The sequence below is a fragment of the Spea bombifrons genome, chromosome 3, assembly GCF_027358695.1.
Source record: "Spea bombifrons isolate aSpeBom1 chromosome 3, aSpeBom1.2.pri, whole genome shotgun sequence".
Classification (NCBI taxonomy): domain Eukaryota; kingdom Metazoa; phylum Chordata; class Amphibia; order Anura; family Pelobatidae; genus Spea; species Spea bombifrons.
Window position 1 is genome coordinate 87,388,457 of NC_071089.1, and position 19,827 is coordinate 87,408,283.

At 37.8% G+C, this 19,827-nt stretch overlaps 1 protein-coding gene across 1 annotated transcript in view; it reads left to right on the forward strand.

The window, feature by feature from the left end:
• PEX5L (peroxisomal biogenesis factor 5 like) overlaps window positions 1–18,796 on the forward strand; it is a 104,213-nt gene extending 85,417 nt beyond the window's left edge. Inside the window, exons 8-15 of the mRNA XM_053460208.1 lie at window positions 171–266; window positions 7,775–7,891; window positions 9,423–9,566; window positions 10,787–10,857; window positions 12,011–12,208; window positions 13,832–13,997; window positions 14,525–14,682; window positions 18,118–18,796. Of these exons, the coding sequence (XP_053316183.1) occupies window positions 171–266; window positions 7,775–7,891; window positions 9,423–9,566; window positions 10,787–10,857; window positions 12,011–12,208; window positions 13,832–13,997; window positions 14,525–14,682; window positions 18,118–18,322 (1,155 nt within the window). The 3' untranslated portion in view covers window positions 18,323–18,796. The remainder of the gene's footprint in view (window positions 1–170; window positions 267–7,774; window positions 7,892–9,422; window positions 9,567–10,786; window positions 10,858–12,010; window positions 12,209–13,831; window positions 13,998–14,524; window positions 14,683–18,117) is intronic.
• Window positions 18,797–19,827: the final 1,031 nt, after the last annotated feature.

Consider the following 19,827-nt stretch of genomic DNA (forward strand, 5'->3'; position numbering starts at 1 on the left):
CTAATAAAATAAAAATTTAGTCTGACCCGGTTTCGCTTGCCGTCCCTAAAATTACTGTTTATATTATTGGAATATGTTTCGATTAGTGCTTTTCTGAACCCACAATGTAATTTGAATTCTTGTTCGTTTCATGTGAAATATCACAAATTTAACTCACTGATCATTTCCAGGGACAACTCACTAGAGAATCTCGCTTGGTGGGACCATTTCTCTCCAGAAATCATTCTCTAGAAGAAGAGTTTGAAAGGGCAAAGGCTGCCGTGGAGGTATATTCTTTTATTATTATTATTTATTGATTTATGTTGCAGTGGATATAACATCCGCATAGATTCTGCCCCGAGCCCTGGTAATCAACTGTAAACCCAGTAAAGTTCACAGGTATGGTAATTTGATCGACCTGCTGTAAAGTCTATGATATTATACGATAATATAATAAACACTTGTGAATAATGCACAGACATTTGTTCAGATCCAGAATAGTAGAACATATTTAGTGAATATAAATTTCAAGGTGTTTATAGTATATGCACCCACTCTTCATTTGTAACAAATATCGTGTGTATTATTTATGAGATTTTACAGAATTCACAAAGGATAAAACACAGTATTAAAATACAAACAATATGGGAAACAGGATGTTGAGTTATATATATTTATAGGTTCAATTATTGACCAAACCAGAGCTTTATGCTCATAATTTTATATCTCACACAAGGATTATAAACACCAACGCTGAGACAATTTCATCATAAGCAGGGTTAGTCAGCAATTAGCTATCCAGCTGTTGTGTTTTATAGCCTTGAGTAGCCCAAGAGAAAATGGAGCCCCTAATTGAAGTTGATAACTTTTAATTGGGTCAGCACAGAAAAGGATGCATAGTTACATAAACGTTTATCTTCAACTGTGGTATACTTATTGAACATCTGGGAGATATATTTCCAAGACATATGGGAAGCTACATGACACCACAAATGTCTGAAATATTATATTTACGTGAAGCAGCTCATTGCTTATGCATTATTCTAAGATTATTATTAAGATATTTTTATGTCTTTGTAAAATACATTTGTTTTATTAATTTGTCAGAGTGCAAAAAGACCAAAAAACGATTTGGACAAATATTTTGTTTCATTTTTGGTCAATTTTCTTTTTTGACAACACATTTAGCTTCTTGCCCTTTTGATCTGGATGAAATTCGGAGGGATTTTCCATTCAAAAACAAAATTCGCTCTCTCATACTTTCACTCAGACTCTCTCATGCTCTCTAAATCTTCTCTTTCTCTGCAAATCTGTCTGCAATATTCTGTAAAAGGAGACAGGGACACGGAAGCAGTCAGTGGAGAAGGTAGAGAGAGTGTGAATGAGAGTGTGATAGTATGAAAGAGAGTAACAACAACGAAATGCAAACTAAAATTGGTAGCTCACTGCTCATTTTCGTTTGTTTCATTGGGGTCCCTCGTCATTCCCGACATCTGTATGGATTAACAAAATTAGCAAATTTTGTTAAACTTAAAATTCGGAGGAATCCGAATGCCAAGTCTGTTTGTCAGTCATAGCTATATACAAACACATTTACATATTGGGTATAGAGAAAGTATATAAAATAAAAACTTATGACTCATTGGTGGTTGTCGGCAACAATACATATCATCCAAATAGAGGGTGCAGAAAACAATAAACGGTATGCCCTATCATAAGTGCATTCACTGCAGTGGTATAAAGTCACTCTGCTCCTATGATACAGTATTGTTTTACCTATTTTTTCTTACCAGGCACAATGTTGGTATTTTTAGCCCCGCATGAGAAATGCCATCACTGGATGTAGCAAGCTACAACAATGGTTATTTCGTTCCATCTCATTCTAATTAATAATTTCTTGGGACAAAATAACATTCTGGCTTCCTAATCAAACATGAGGAAAGGTTAATAGAGAGCATTCTATACACTATATTGTTATCTAGCTGTCAAGTGGAAGCAGAGTTAGGCTTTCTCTTCTATATTTTTTAATTGCTATAAATTTGAGTCATTTTAAATTATCCACTGCATGAACACATTGGCATATAAAGCTGTACTTGGTATTAGGTAGCACAGCTAGAACTGTGCACTGATGTGTAACCTTAACCAATGACTTCTTGAAAACAGAATATACTAGCTCAAATTTTGTATTAAGATGAAAGTACTACCAGTTACAGGCAGAGAAGCTACAAAAGGTCCAGGAATCCCACCGCCCCTTTCACTCCTTTGTATTATAGCCTTTTACCCATCAAAGATTTTATACCTTACACCATGAATTCCAACCACTTGAACCAAGTAGTGTTATATGAAGGCATCGTTTCAGGGACAGCTTTGATCAACTCCCCCATTACCCTAATCATACTATAGGATGGAACCGCCTCTAACGTACATAAACGACCAGCCCAGCCTGTCTTTTTCTGCACCTATGGAGAGAATTAGGACCTTCTGACTGCCCAGTCCCACCAAATGTATAATGTTTAATATGTTCATGGTATTGTCCTTAGGCTATCTCTGAGGATGAAACCTGCCGGATCTGAATGAACTGGTGACACAGCCAACACAAAACATTCATAATAAGTGGAGAGTTTATGCATTCTCTCCAGATTAGAGACTTGTGTAGTTAGAGAAATAATCACATAACTGCCTTGTGTGCTTCCTAGATAATTGGCAAACTGTCAAACTGTATACGTCTACTGGAAGAACACCCTCAAAACATGTGCCAGAAGTTCCACTCTAACCTTAAGGGAAACGATCTTGCTCCAACTAAGCTAATGTAGAAAAACACAGTCAAACTAGTATCCAGAACAAGTGTTAAATTGTCTCAACAAAAACTGAAATTACCCCTTGAATCATCCGTATAAAATTTTGCAGATGAAAGAAAACATGCCATGCAATGCAATCCACAGATCCTCCTTCCTATATCTTACCACCATGTGAAGGGGAAAAATCCACTCCTCAACAAACTTATCCCTCATCCTCAGCCCCCTTGCCCAAGAGTTCCACCCAACTCATGTAAAAACACAATGCAACCAAGCATGTAAACACAATGCAATATATATATATTATTATACAATCAATTCATAAGTATGAATGGGATGTGGAAAAAAGTGGGGAAACAGCTTTCCTCATACCTCTCACAAATCCACAAGAAACCCACCCACCAATCCCTTAACAAGGATCAGAACCCTTTGTGTGGTAGGTAGGTGTAGGTGCCCCTGTCTGCAGATGTCTGTCTGCTGCAGCTAACTTACTAGGCATCATCATCCACAGACATGGAGCAGGGAACTGGCAGATGGCAGCAGATTCTGAGGAGATTGACAGCGGAGTAGCACAGTACTAAAGGATAATCCTAAAAATCATCGCAGTCCCAGCCAAAGATCAAAATCTGGATAATCAGATGAAGTTCAAAGGGCAAAACAAGAAGAAAATCACAGTCCAAGACTGGGCACCAAAAACAGGAAATGCACAGCACATCAAACAGGATCCACAATAATGCAGGGCCAAGAAAATAATGCTCCAACAATGGAGCTTCGGATGAATTGTGGTTATAATTATTTGACAGGCTACAGGCATACCTTGGAACTTCTGAGATCCGGCTACCCATGGGTGGCCCTGCTGATGTCAGTAGGTTTTCCCATTGATGTCAGTGGTCGTTCCCGCTGCCATTGCGGGAAACACCCCCATTTAAAGGAGGATTTGGGTATTGACCCGGAGAACTGGAGAAACGGTGCTTCACCCGGAGATCTCCAGGTCAAACCCGGATAGTTCCCAGGTATGGCTACAGGTATGACAGGAACCTGCCACACACTCGACAGGGACATGGGGGAGACAGGAATCCCAGTGACCATAGAGCCTCCTAGTGGTGAGACTGGTACGTGGTACATGTTCTGCCATGCTCAAGGTTGCTGGTTCATGTCTCGTTCCTGACACCTATTATTCAAGTCCTCCACCAAACTCACAAAATCTGCAAGGACCCTGAATGTATGTGCTGTAACTGCCTCTGTCTCTGACTGCTTTGTTCTTGTCTGGGACATTGAGGCCTTGACCTCCATGTGGCGTTCAATGCCAAATGTGACCGGAGAGTTTACTTAATGTCCACTACCAAATTGCTCAAACCTATTTTCATAGGAAGAGAATGGTGGGATCACTTGGTTTGTGAGCAGAGTATGGTTGGTGTCTAAAAAAATAGCCCCTCACAGATTGTGAGCCTTGCCAGGAGTGAGACCCTGGCATTTAAGTCCGCCCATGAGTTTTCTGCCCGTGAGTTTTCTGCTCCTTCCCATCAGTGGAGCCACATTCTCAAGGATTAGGCATCCATGACCTGGCTAGACAAACCACGCCCCCACAGTAAAAAACAAACAAAATTACGGTAATTGTCCATGTGTATATATTAAATGAAAAAATAAGAAAACCATTGAAACTTTAACATGAAAGCAAGTATATATCTTGCTGTTTCAATTGAGCAAATAAAAAATCAAGTAGAAAAACAAAACTCTGTTTGAAGCTCTGACCATCAACAGTTGTACATTTGTGCTGTTGTTGTTCTCTCAGTACCAGTGTCCAGAGCCCAGTGCCTCCTAATGTGTCGCACAGAGGCCCACACAATCTTGATGCAGGCAACCACCACTCGATCTGACTAGGTGAACAGAACCCCAAGTGGAAGTTACAAGCCAAAGTGTCAGGTGTATGAATTAGGTCATCGTTGTAGGCCCACCAGGCCCTCAGCCCTAGTCATGTGAGTCTGGGCAATGAAGAGACTGCTTGCCAGCAGCATCAAATATCCGACTACGATACCTCAAAAATAAGCACTTCTAGAGATTTAGAGTGTTTTGCTCTAACACCCTCTATCGATGTCTGCTGCTAATCAGTAAGTAGAATCAAGATATTTGAATGTAGGGCAATATATAATAATGATTATAAAATATTATTTTTTTTAAAACAGAAGTTACTATATTTGGTTAATCTTCTTAAAAATACGCCAGCTATATATAACAGCTAAAAAACATTTTTTTAAATGGTTCTTAGTATGCTAATATTGTATTTTCAGTAAGTTACTTCTTTGGTAAAAAGCCAGTAACAAGGCAAATGATGATACATGAAAATGAAAAGTTACTTTAGCACATTTTCAAGAGATTGAAATGAATAACTTGATCCTGGCTATTTGTATTCATTGCACAAATTTTGAAACAGGAAATGCTAAATTAGATTTCAAATGAAAATGACAAATTATTGCTACACATCATGGGAAGTAACATTCCTGTCATCTAAAAATATTTGAAACTTCCAAAAAACTGTTATATCGATGGTACCTTACGCCGTCTCGACTGGCATTATTCAATCAAACTTCTAACACCTGCTGGAGGTGCTCGGATGTAGGTTCATTTCTTCACATATGGTGGCAATGCCCCAAAATACTTGCATTCTGGAGGAAGATTGGTAAATTCTTGTCAACCCTTTGTAGGTTTCCTGTTATACTGGATGCCCCCCTAGCGCTACTCAACATTAATGTAGACCAATATTCCCATTTTCATAAGACCATTATTCTGCACGCGTTGATTTCAGCGAGATATAACATCACTAAACGTTGGAATTCTAACCTGATACCTTCTCTTAAAGCAGTTATTCAAGGTATAAATTCCAATTGTTGGCACGAATTTAAGATTTCCACTGCCCAAAACAGGACTACTACCTTCTACACCAAGTGGGACATATGGTTACATAGTACACACAATACGGTTCAGCTCCTTTGACTCCTGTATTCCATCAAAAATCATTGACTTTACGTGTACGCAACTTACACGAGTGCAATTTGTTTTCTCTTTCATATTGTTTTATGTTATCTTTTTATTGCTCTGTTTGTCATTTTCAAATGATTTCAACGAATTTACTTATGTCATTTGTATAACCTGTATATTGTAACTGCTTTACCTCTGTACATTTATACAATTTTGTTTATCTTTTCTAACAAAAATAATTTAATAAAAATTTATGTTAAAAAAATTAATAAAAAAAAATAAAAAATATTTGTTGTGAAGCAGCTCTTGAGGAGATATCATTCTCCTTCTCTTTGAGGTTGATGCTAAACATATAGGTTTATGGAGCTGAATTATGGAAGAAACGTTTTATTTACATAAAGTGGTAAAGTCATTAAAATCATTTCATGAAGCAAAATGTTTCAATTATGTACAGTATTTCCACAAAAAAATGTCCCAACCAATAACTGGCTCAGTAGATGAAAGCCATCAGTCTGGAGAGCCAGCTGGTACCACATACGCAGACCTACGAAGTTTGACCAGGAGTCTTCGGGTGAATGTATTTTTGGGGTCTCCAGGCAGGGGAGGAATGCTTGGCCAAGTCACAGAGGTCGGCCTTTTGTAATGCATCATGAGATCAGTGAGTTGGCTCGTACCCCTATCATGTTATTTGGGAGAGAGAGTCATGTCATGTTAATCGCTATATTTGTTATTTGTCATGATTCTGTGCGTACCAAATGTTTTAAGTAACATTGATTTTTACAAGAAAAAAAAACAACAGTCCATAGCTAAAACATATGTATACGACAAAATCCATAGAAACAGCATATTATTCTCGTTTGTTGTTCTGCACCATCAATTCACTAGGAATTTACCCAGAATTACTAACTATATTTAATTTGTACAATGTATTATCTGAATTGAAGTGCTTTATTGTGTAATGTTTACCGTTAACGTTGTAATGGAAAATGATTAATCATCGGTTTTACTCGCAATTTTACACTTGGTTGAGGACTGTAAATATAATTAGACACAACTGTGCCCTTTTCCAGACCTAGAATAGGAGGGAATTATGGAGAACACCTGCTTCCATCTAGATAGAAAAGTGCATATGTTAATGCAGATTAGTTACTAACACATTTGATTTAGGCAGTTATTGATTCACACTTTCTAATAAAGGAAAATGATTTAACTGTTTACTGTGTTAATATTAGCACAAGCAGAGCATAGGAGAAATAAGAACATAGAGAAGTAAGGAATTTGTCTAACCAAATACATAGAAACATAGAATCTGACAGCATATAAGAACCATTTGGCACATCTTGTGCGACAGTTTTTCCTGATGTAAAAACTCAAAACTTAGCCAGTCCTTGTCTTTTCTTAGATTCAGGGTAGCTTTCTCCCTACCCTATGCATGTTTAAATGTCCTTACTGTATTGACCTCTGCCACTTCCGCTGGTAGGTAGTTCCACTTATTTACCACCCTGTGAATAAAACGTAATACATTACACCTAACCATCTGACCCCCTAGTTTTTGATTGTAATCTTTTTTTCCTAGCATTTCTCCTCCTTTGGCATAAGCCTCCCTCATGTTCCTTTCATATCCCTTTATCCCTCATCTCTTTATCCCTCATCTCTCTTATACACATTAATATACAAATACACATTGGGAACTCTCTGGGTTTGACCCGGGTCAACACCTGAATCCTCTGGTTCACAGGAGCGGGGTCTTGACATGCCCTACTCCAATCCCATTTTCCCTTGAAATCGTGGGTGTTTCCTGCAATGAGCCTGATAGTTCATTTGCCTACAGATTAATGAATGCTCAATAAATAATACCACGGTAGGCAATGTGGCTGCCATGCCCATTAAGTAAAATATATTGGATGAGTATAAGGGGGGTTGTTATATTACCTACCGCATTCAGGCAAAAATATTTGCCTGACAAGGCACTTACAAATAAGCTCCGTACACAACTCGTAAAGACTCAATTCTATCTTTCCTAGTCAGACACTGAATTTTGGGATAAGATGCAAGCTGAATGGGAAGAAATGGCTAGAAGAAACTGGATTTCAGAGAACACAGACTCAGCAAGTCAGACTGGAACTTCATCAAAAGAAACGGTATGTGCATCAGAACCGACGGTGAGAAATGAGACGTATAATAGTGAGCGTACATCTTTCTCCTTCCTGCTGCAGCTTCCCCCATTGTTCCATATAGCAGCTGCTTTCTGTTATCTGCAAACAACATTGTCAGAGTAAGCATTTTCTTACAGCACAAGGAGATGTCAGCATCTCCAGCGTGTGTGACGGCAATCCCCTGTTCCCAAGCCGGCAGTTACATCATTTTTAGAAAAGAAGAGTGCCTTGTGAAAGCTAGCAAGAGAACGGGCTAGTTATATTCAAGCAGTGTACATCAACTCCGATCCTCAATGGCCATTAAGAGCTTGCATTTTCAGGATACCCATGGCTGAGCACAGCTGGGATAATTGGTGGTGCTGTCAGTAGATCTGTCTCACTTGAGCTATAATAGGGAAAAGCCTTAAAATCGATCGTTATCTGCCTAGAATAACTATAGCAGGAAATGTGGGGAGTCCTCCTTATCCAGGTCGGTATTAGGAGTATAGTATTTAAAATAGGATCATGTAGTTTATTTGTAGATTTAAAGGGGAAAGCCAATGTAATATGGAATTTTGTTTCAAACATTACAAAGACTGCCTCTGGTACTTTACCTGCTGATCATGCGGGCAAAAGGAACACTGGTTTGTAAGTACTTTCTCTTCCTGATGAAGAAACGCTGTGCCTGTCTAGAGGACAGGGTACTCCCAGCAATCAGATGTAAAACACTTTGCAGGAAAACAGGTCAGTTAGATCAGGCTGCACTACTTGTCTAGTGACGCAAACGGTCCAGGACTTCTATGTGTCCTGGCTTGAAGACATTTATTGAATTTTTCATTGCGATGTCAATGCCCAAACGGGGATTTTGAAAAATGATGGCCTGTCATAGGCCATTGAGCATGGAAACTATTCATACGTAGGCTGCTTTGCCTTAGACTAAACATGGATGAGAAAGTGTATGGAAAATGTAAGACTAAACATTTTAAAATATGTTTCATAATATTAAAAAGGTCACATGAATATAAAATAAAACCTTAATTTATGGCTGTGCACAAGAGCGAGCCTAGAGGTACTGGTGGCTGGCAGCAGAAGTACCTTGTCGCATTATGTGACCCCAATAAGCACTATGGTTACAGGGGTGCCCATGTATGGTGCCCCCACTTCGGTGACCCCTGGCTATATGCATAAGGATGTTCATTTGAGTGTTAGGTACTTTTCATTCTACATTTTACTTCTTAGTTTTATAAGTCTAAAGACAAATAGTGTGTCTCTCTTAAAAAAACTGAGAAATCTCTTACTTCTTAATCCTACATTTTCCAGACTGCAGTAACGGTCCCTTACATGCCTATTGGTGCATTCCATCAGACCCAGAAGCTAGATAGATATGATTTTGTTGTGTTATGGATTTTTCCGGTGCTAACCATTACAGACCTAAAATGAAGGGTACTGAGCCGTTGTAAGTTGAAGCAACACATAGCATTGAGTACCATATGCATATACATAGATGAAAATATATGCTTGTTGTATTGTGTTACAGGGTTATTATTTTCACATGGACAATCCATTTAGAGAATGTCTTGGTGCATTTGAAGAGGGTATGAACAAACTGAAAGAAGGCGATTTGCCCTTAACCATACTATATCTAGAAGCTGCAATTTTACAAGATCCAAATGATGCTGAGGTATGGTACCTTCTTCACATCTTTACAAAAACAAAAAGCACAGTACAGCAGCTGCCAGCGTGCACAACCAGCCATGGGATTGCATTCAGAGCCAAGACACTCTTGCAATCCCTCATTGTAGACAGGGCATGTGCTGAACAGTGGGAGTTTGGCACATATAAATGGAACTGTGTGGCCACAATCACTTTTGTTCTGGTGCCTTGGGACAATGTTCTTTACTGAACTGCTTATTGTACCTTATGGAAAAGCCAAGGCTCACTGAAGACCTTTTGCTGTCTGTAGACATTGGTAGCTAGACTCTTGAGTTGACATTGCCTGTGCCGTCTCAAGTGTTTTAACACAACACACATCCATCCCTGGTTAGGAGCCTCAGAAATATAAATTAAAAGGTCACTGGGGTTTCACAGCCTTCAAGTTTAAAGCTTGAACGATAACTAGACAAGGAAAGCAAATACTGTAAACTCGGTAAGCCTGTGCTAAAAGGATTAAGGTATAAAAGCCAATTAGTGTATCAATGCCTTGGAAATCACCCTTACTAATCCAAGTAATGACAATTTCAGGAACAAATAGTTTAGATTAGAGGTTACTTAAGAGACCCATGAGAAAAAAGATTAGTATGTATAGTCCCCACCGTTTGTGTGTCACTTCTCTGGTCTTCAGAAAATAACAAATACACAAGTTGCCCATTTTAAAGGTCAACTTGTATATTTAAATACTCAAAATACAAAAAAGTGAAGCACAATATTCTAATTAAATATAAATATTACACCTTCTGGTACATACAAAACAAACTCTCCAAAATGTTCCAAATTAAATGCAATTAAAACCACACAAGTGTCTGGGCACCCAAATAATAAGTGAAAAAATGAGCGAGCGTTCCCACACAAAGTATCCAAAAGGCTCATATATAAATGAAAGGGGAAAAAATTATGCTGTAGTATATCAAAGTAGGTCTAAAAAAAAAAGCTATTAAGCAAATCGGACCCTTACAATTTAAAGGGCATAAATATGCTCTTATATAGAGTATGATGATCTCCTTAGGAGTTTCTTTATCCCACACCGGTACTTGTAGATAAAGAAGGTAGGCAGAGGAGGGGAGTACATAAAAACTGTAATTTGAATGTATAAAAGAAAGGCAAACTTGTTGTCCTCCGTTTCGGGTGTTACAGAGTCCAGGCTTCAAAACCTGCCATGGTTGTAAATGTTTGTGTGTGTTGCAGGCTTGGCAGTACCTTGGCATAACCCAGGCAGAGAATGAGAATGAGCAGGCTGCTATTGTATCCCTCCAGAGGTAAGACACACAAACTTCTAGTAATATCATTTCATTAAACAATGTTTTCCCTGAGATGCAGACGTTTAAACTTTTACCTTGTATGATATCCTTCCACCCCTTTCTACATTGTAAGCGTATTTGATTAGGGCCCCCCTCACCTTTCATTTCCATAATTGTTATGCAGTGTAGTAATTTTTAGGTCCTGTTTATTGTACAGCGCAGCATATCCCACAAGCAAATGCTGCTACCCACCTTAAGCTTCGCCCTAGTGGCAGTCTGGTACTATTAGTTAGTGCACATAGTTGGGGCCCAAAAAACTAGTAATCCACACAGGGTTTGGTTACGCTGGTTCAACCACCACTAATGTAAGTCAGTGAAAACTAGGGTGACGACATCGGCCATGTTTTCCAGGACATGTATAATTCTTACATATTGCTGACCAGCCTAGATAAAATGTTGCCCTGCAGTATGTGGGAAGGGAACCAGTTAGTTATCCTGGAAAACATGGCTGATGTGGTCACCCTAGTGAGAGATCTCAAGCTTACCACTCCACCAGTCTGCAACCAAATCAGTCTGTCAGGTGTCTGCTCCTCCATAACTGCTCACAGCAATCTCAGCCAGAAAGTCTAGGTATCTTGCTCTGATTCATCTTAATGCTTCTTCCAGCCTCTCCAGCACCCCGCTGCACACTCCATGGACAGGCCTCACTCCCAGGCCTCAATTACTATTTCATGAGAGTCCTTCACCTTCCACTGTACTCCCCAAAACTCCCAAATGGCCCCCTTTTATAACCCCATTTGCTTTGCAGTTTGCTGGTCACGCCACAAGAACTGCAGGTGAATCAGTGATGGCAGCAATTACTGTAATCCCCAGAGGGGTTACACAAGCAATTTTGCTTCCATGTTATAGAGGTTCATAAAAAACAGCTTATATCACCTTTGAACCACAGATTCACTTTAATGTAAGGAATTATACATTACTGTTCAGAAAAAAGAGAGAGTGTAGGATCAGTCAAGATGAGCAACTCTGCCTGAATTGCCTTATGGGTTGACTACAATTCCTATGATCCTTGTGATAGTTGTATTGCAACAGTAACTTGCAATTTCTAGTTATGCTGTTTTGTTGAGTGTGTTAAATATATTGTGTAGCAGGGCTGATTTTTATCTTACAGGTGCTTACAGCTACAACCAAATAACCTGAAAGCTCTTATAGCTTTGGCTGTCAGCTATACAAATATAGGCCATCAGCAGGATGCATATGAGGTATTGAAGTCCTGGATGAAGCAAAACCCTAGATACAAACACATTGTGAAGAGCAAGTCCACTTCTCCAGCTCCAGCAAGGAAAACACCAAAGCCAACAAGCGACAGGTGCCAGACATTAGTATTCTTCTCAGATGAAAAGCACTGGGAGAAATTTATAGGACGTAATTCTTCACTGATAATTATGACTTGGTGCAGGATGCAAATCGATGCAAGTAAAAGCTAAATCATGTAGGTTATGTGCCTTCTTTATTGAAGATTTATGCTGGATCACTTTCAATTAAATATAAAAAATCTCTCCAGCCACCACATTACCCTATAAAGCAAAATCTCAAATTCCCATATGCATAATGTGATTAATATGGGGAAATTGTAATATGCTTGTATGAAAGAAACCTGAATACGTTTTATCTCACAGTGATCTGAAACGCTCATCACTCGGCACATATAAACTATGAAAACTTACCCCAGTGGTGAAAAATGGAGGGCAACTTCACTATCCCTTTTAGTGATATTATCATCTTGGGATTAAAAGCCTATATCGGTATATTAGAACTATTTTGGTTGTACTTTTTTGCACAAAATTGAATATAAACACAGTTTTGTTTACAGAATTCAATTAAATAATTCAGAATTTGAAGGACAAAAATAAAGAGAACAAAGTGCTAATTTTTTGTTTTTTGTTATTTTCTTCTAGTACCCAATTTATAAAAACTTTACTCACTGCTGTCCATAGTTGCTGAGTCCCTTAAACAAACCTGATGTCAGTGAGTATAGGGGTATGAAATTCTGAGCAAATCTGAACCAGATTTCGGCCAAGATGAAAGGATGCGCAATTGCGTCGTTTTATAAATTTGATGTACCACTAATGAAGAAAAGTTGAGAGAACTCCATGGCCCGCAAAATTATTAAACCACTTAACATTGTCCCCAGATGACCCAAGACCAGCTTTTTGAGACAAACATTTTCTATGCTTTAAATATTTCAGTTAGGAGCACTCAACTAATTCAATGGGTAATCCTAAAAAGCTTGGTTTTTAAACTAGTACTCAAAGCAATAAAAAGAGAATGATTTTAAGATTTCTATCAGTGGGTGAGTTTGTTTTTTAATAATAGTAATCCAATATTTTTCCAATATATTTGAATATACAATAAATGTCTGTTGTGATCATTAGCTATTACTGCTTTTTTTATTATTATTAAAACAAGCTTTTAGTATTTGTTGTTCAATTATTAAATTCATTACATAGTCGTAAAATACCAATAAGCAAAATAAATGAATCAAATGTACCAAAAAAGTAATGTTGGTAGCCACACATATGCCAGAAAAAGTGAAATTCAAAAGGGCTAGTGCAAGGCAGAGGAGTATATTTGCAATACCATAATAATACTAATAATATTAACAATAATAAAAAGTGACTCAGCCTTTGACTGATGGATAATATGCATTGGCAATGAGTTGTTTTTTTGGGAAGTGTCAGGTGCATGAAGGGCTAAGTAGGCACTATACAAAGGAATAGGTCAATCTAGAAGCTGTCCAACAAATCTCTCTGGTTTCATTGTGTATTATATAGGTTTCTCTAAGCTCCTGCTGGAGAAGCTCCCTAGGGCTGGTCCTTCAAAATCCATTGTGAATTGACACAGCATCTGTCCTGCAAACTTCTCCGGGTTTATTCGGGAATTCATTTGTGTAGGCTGTTTCCATACAATTTCTTTATGTATCTTGTCATAGTGCATCTCTAGAAGAGGTAAAGGAGTTGTACCTCGAGGCAGTTCACCAGAATGGGGAGCTGGTGGATCCGGATTTGCAGACAGGACTTGGAGTTTTATTCAACCTCAGCGGAGAGTTTGACAGAGCTGTGGATGCTTTCAACTCTGCCTTAGTGGTCCGACCAGAGGTAGATAAGGTCATTTAAAGATATATTAGATACTAGATTGGTTTGTTCATGTTATAACTATATTAAAGCAATTTGTAACATTGGTTGGAGTTATTTGTTAGATGGATGCTGAAACATAAAGTTTACATTATACAATAATGGAATGTTGTAGGACACGTCTAAAAGCTGCCAAATTATCAGATGGCTGCTGGATTATTATAAACCCACCGTGCTAAAATCTTCATCTTTATGCAAAATAATGTGACGTTGTATGAGTGGTACATGAAAAAAGATAGATAATAAGAGTGTGTGCGTAATTATTCTTTATCAAAGAGAGTTTGATAAATGAATCTGACCTTTGGTTACACATGCACGGAACTGGAGAAACATATAGACAGACTGTCTATATGCTTCTTATGGTCTGCAGAACATCAGACAATTCTAACAATTGTAACAGATACTGCTTTTTATGCAGTGATTACAAATAACGTATACTAAATAACAGGTCTTTCCCTGAAAATGATTAAGAACGAGACATTTCTTGACAGGATTACTCATTGTGGAATCGCCTTGGTGCAACACTGGCAAATGGAGATCGAAGTGAAGAAGCCGTGGAGGCCTATTCAAGGGCACTGGAAATACAGCCTGGCTTCATTAGGTCTAGATACAACTTGGGAATAAGCTGTATTAACCTTGGGGCTTACAGGTCAGTAAAACTACAGGCTTGAAATCCGAGCTTAACATGGGCAAACTGTTTAAGAATGAATTTCCCTCTCACCATATGTCTGCTTTAGATTTAAAAGGAAAATTATATAAAGATTTGTATGCATCTAACCAACTGCTATCAGCACTGGCTGGTATATTTATTTAAATATTCATTGGTTTGGGCATGCAGTTAATGGGACACTCCAGTTATCATACACCCTATATTTTATTTTTTGCATCCACACACATAGAGGGATTAATAAGAATCCTTCCTATATTTTTGCTCTGTTTACTTGCCCCCCATCTATTTGCTTTATAGGAGGTGATTTCCATCGAACATATCTCTTGCTCAGCTGTGCGCTGGTTTGTCATCCCAAACACCACAATTCCTTCCTTTTCATAAGAAAATATTTCCATAAACATAATAAATAATAACAATAAAAAGAATTGAATTATGAAATAACATTTAGATTTCTCTTAACCTTGGATGACAAATACATAACATTATATATAGTAGTCATTTCCTAAGTCTCCAGGGTTTCTGAAAGTCTCTCATCCGCTCATTCATTCTGCTCATTCGCTCATTCGCTCATTCTGTGAGGTTTAGTATTTCCTTGTGCAGTTGGTAGAGTCTGGACCATTGAAGGGTATTTCCCCGAATGACTAGAAACAGCTTCCCACACAGCACCTGATGAACTAGGTGGACAATCCAAATCCTGCATCCTGAATGGCTGAACTCCATGTTTCTGATGTGGTGTTTTCACAATGTGGATTTTTGTAAATAGAAGGTCCAGGCAGCAATTGGTCTATGTGACATTTGAATTGCTGACCGAAATTATTTTTTACAAAATAAGTCTTGCACCTAAGAGCGGCCTCCCACGAGGCAGTTCCCCTGTAGCATTTCATCCACATATTATCTCCTTCTTTAAATGTGTCTCTTGGGCAATTTTCAGAATGGTGTATCATTTCACTTTGCTTTTTGTAACCCATGTCAGTAGTCATGGAATGCCTAAGTTAGTCCAGTTTTGTGCGTATTAATGTAATGTTAGTAACATTTTGATATATTACTGTAACTGCCACACATCCCAGTGGTTTAAGAGCCTCTAATAAATATGTTCAATTTCAGATTATGCCATTGATCTTTATTAATAACTGATACTGCCATTTCAGTGTCTTCATCCATATTAATTTATTTCTGTCAATTAGCAATGCGATGTCGATACCTGATGTACTTCTGCTTATTGTGCAGATAGAAAGATGTCTGTCTATCTTGCTAGTCTGAATTGTATAAATCTCGTTGAAAGTCTGCTACACTGTTATTCAAGGAATGCCTCATCATGCGATTGGGCATTCCCTTCCAGTAGGAAGTTCACTTGAGGACAGGCGAGCCCGAGCTTGGCTCTCCCATTGCTCCCCCTGCTGGCCGGTTGCATTTATTCAATCTGCAATGCAGGGCTATGGAGATAGAGAGAGAAAAATAGTTTCTCCCCTTTCAAAAATGTTTAAAAAAGTTTAAATATAAATGAAAAAAAATAAAATGCATTATTCAAATTTATTGGGAAACCAATGATGTCAACATGACATCATTGGCATAAAACATTTATGAGAGATCCCCAAAGGGATCTCTAGCCACACTGCACTGGCAACAATGCAACAAAGCAAATGTAAAGCATAGATGTGGCCCCCTGGAACATAAAAAAATATGTATATGGGGTATGGCTGTAATCAGGAGATGTTGCTGAACATATATTGGGTCATTGTTCAGATGTGGCACTTACAGTATAGATTTTTTTTCTATTTTAGTGTAGTTTTTATCTATTATCACTAATAATTATTATGTTTTTTAAGGCCCCACTTCTCCTGAATGAAATGATGTAATAATGTTATCAAATATGGAAAAGGGCACAGTTTAAGAAACATATGGTAAACATGACAAAAAAATATTTTGGTCCTTTGGTTATGAAAACCCCCGGGATTGAAGGTGTTCAACTTCGACAAACGCGTTTCAAATGATCTTGTTTAACAAAATTAGGACAATTTACATTTTTGGATCTGCAAAATCATGCATCATGGCCTGTTCCTCCACATCTGTAACAAGAATTGGACATTGAATCTGAACATGTAAAACTTTACTTTGTGTTTGGAGTTGCACGTTTTTGTCTCACAATATTTATTGCAATTAAATACTGATAAAGTCATTCCACCCAGCATAGCCAGGTTCCTGATTCTGCATTAGATTCTGACAATGTACCGACCACAGACATCTGCCTAACTAACATATAACTATGTTAGAGCATTAATCCTCAGCCTTTAATTACTCCAGCGGCAGATGAAAGCATTTACAAGACCGCTGACAGTTAACCTCTGTAGCTTTGAAATGTATATACAAAATGGCTGCCACAAATTGTCAATGCAGGGATGTTCTTCACATTACATATTGTACATATTGTACAGTTTTGCTTCTTTGTTAGTAGACATTTATCTTTTAAAGCTGTGTTCCTGGTATATATGCTTGTTGAAGTTGACTGAGTTATACTGTTACTCTGTCACTGCTGTCACAGTTTTACCTCTCACCGTCGCCACCAGGGCTACTTCCTGTCACAGCATTAATCGTTTTTTTTTTCTCCCATGATGAAATCCATACCCTCATTGCCATAATTATGTCCAATACAAGTTTGAGAAGATTTCTAAGTCATAAACAGTTATTTAATCAACTTCTCCAGCCCAACATTACCACAGCATCCCAACATACGTAACAGCAACGAACACCATGGTGCTAACACTTGATGACATCACTCATGCAAAGACTATGCAAGTGACTATAACTGGTTTGTCATCCCAGGCACCACAACATCCTTACAGAATCAATGTTATCAAAGCCTCTCACTGATTGCCCACTTTTACTTGCAGTTTATGTATGGTTTTTACTCACTTAAGCAGAAATTAGAGGCCAAACTCACTGACCACACAATGCATTATAAAAGTCAAGCCAAATGAGCTTCTCCTGCATCACATCTGGGTTGGCTTTGTGTAATGCATTGTTAAATCTGTAATAATTCATCTCACCGATTGAACTCAGCCCTTCCAAGCTCTCTGGGGTTGGCCATTAATATTGTATAGTGACATATCACATGCAAACTCCCACTTTGGACACTGAAGGTCTATGATAATAATAGGGGGCCATATAATGCTGCACTGGTAAGGAATTCTTCATTACATAATGTGCTTTAATGTTTTATTTTTTAATATTTTATGTCCCTTTGGACACTTATTCAGTTGCCTCCAAATTATACATTGTTATCATCTGCAATGTACATTTTCTATATCCTGGATTTATAGCTCTGCAGATGCTGATCTTAGAACTCGGTTTTCTTCCACAGCAGCTCACACCATATTTTATAAAATATGCTAATATATTGTCTTGCTTGGTTTACAGGGAAGCTGTTAGTAATTTTCTGACAGCTTTAAGCCTACAGAGGAAAAGCAGGACTCAGCAGCAGTTCCACCCTCCCGTCATCTCAGGTAACATTTGGGCAGCACTCAGAATAGCTCTTTCCATGATGGACAAGCCGGAGCTGTTTCACGCTGCCAATGTGGGAGACTTGGATATCCTCTTGAGAGCTTTTAATATAGATCCCTGAAGCAGTGTGTGAAAATCTCGTAGATGATGATCCAACAAGAAGAGGCTTTCTCAAGAGATTCGGAGAATCACAATATTCAGCACTTCCACTAGACAACAACTTGGCAAATGTTTTCCTTACCCAAAGATTGCTGAGTTATGTCTCAAAAAAAAGCACAAAACAGTGAGAAATGGTGGTAAACATAATAATAGAGTGAATGCTTACATAAATATGTCACTATAATATTGAAATATGAATGTGTTTTAGACCAACAACGGACATCCATAAGTTTAAGAAATGTGCAGGGTGAAGAAGAAATGTTCCAAAATATGGAATACCTCTTACTCTGGATTCCTGCAGCTTGAAATGCATGGGATGGGATCTACTACTAGGTGCATGAAGATATATTTACTTCTTAAAATAATTATTTGCCGCCTGGAAGACTATTAGACTTGTTTATGGATATCGAGTAGTTTTATTAGAAGTGTCTTTAATACTTTTTTGCATATATATATATATATATATATATATATATTAGCATGTCTGTGCCCTAATACTATCCTAAATTAATTGGGAGATTAACAGGATACACCTGTTTTAACGCTGAGCTTCTTACACAAGAAGGAAACAGCTCGCAGAGATGGCTTCCTGCTCACACAATATACAAATTGAAAGGAAAAAAGTAATCTATTTTGTTCTAGAAGGTGGCTACAGCTAGATTAGGTATGAAAGATGGTGGTGATTTTGCCCATACAAGTAATAAGTTGCACTAATTTCTGAGTCTATAGTACTCCAGGCCCTGGCTATATATATATGTATATGCACTTTAGCCTTGTTTTTATATAAGTCATGTATTTCCTCTTAAGAAATATTTAAGGATTGAATAATCACTACCGGTGTTGTATATAGGACCAAATATTTTATTGCATATTTGTAATCAAATTAACAACCCCATTATGTTTCTATATTGAAAATTAAAGTCATTTTCATCAATGGAAAGAAAGCAATCCTAAAAGAAACCTTTGTTTTTAAGAATATATATGGTTATAAAGACCAAAATATACATTTGGTCATAAAGACCAGGAACATTTTTGAAAAAAATATTTTCGTAAAAGAGTGTAATGCAGTATGTGTATAAGTTATCCAATGACTGCCATTTTTTATGACATCACACAAGAGCTGTCGCTTTGAGAAGAGATCCATTTATATACATATAAATTGTAAATACATGCATAGTTGTCTGTGCATAGTATTCCAATTCCACCAATGGCATGATAACAAAACTGGAAAGATTCATATAGATCTGCTGGTTTAGTAATTTTTTATTTAGTTGTTTTGTTCTGAGGAAGGCACTAAAGTTGATGTGTTCTTTCAAATTCTACTCACGCATGAAGTTTGTAATAGATTTAACTCATACAGATGTTTCGTAGGATGCCCCACTGGAATCCAAATGGTTAACGTGAACTTAAATCTAGTTCACCGTAAAAGGGACAGGGGGGTTAACCTGTTAGTGTTTCGCATTAAAT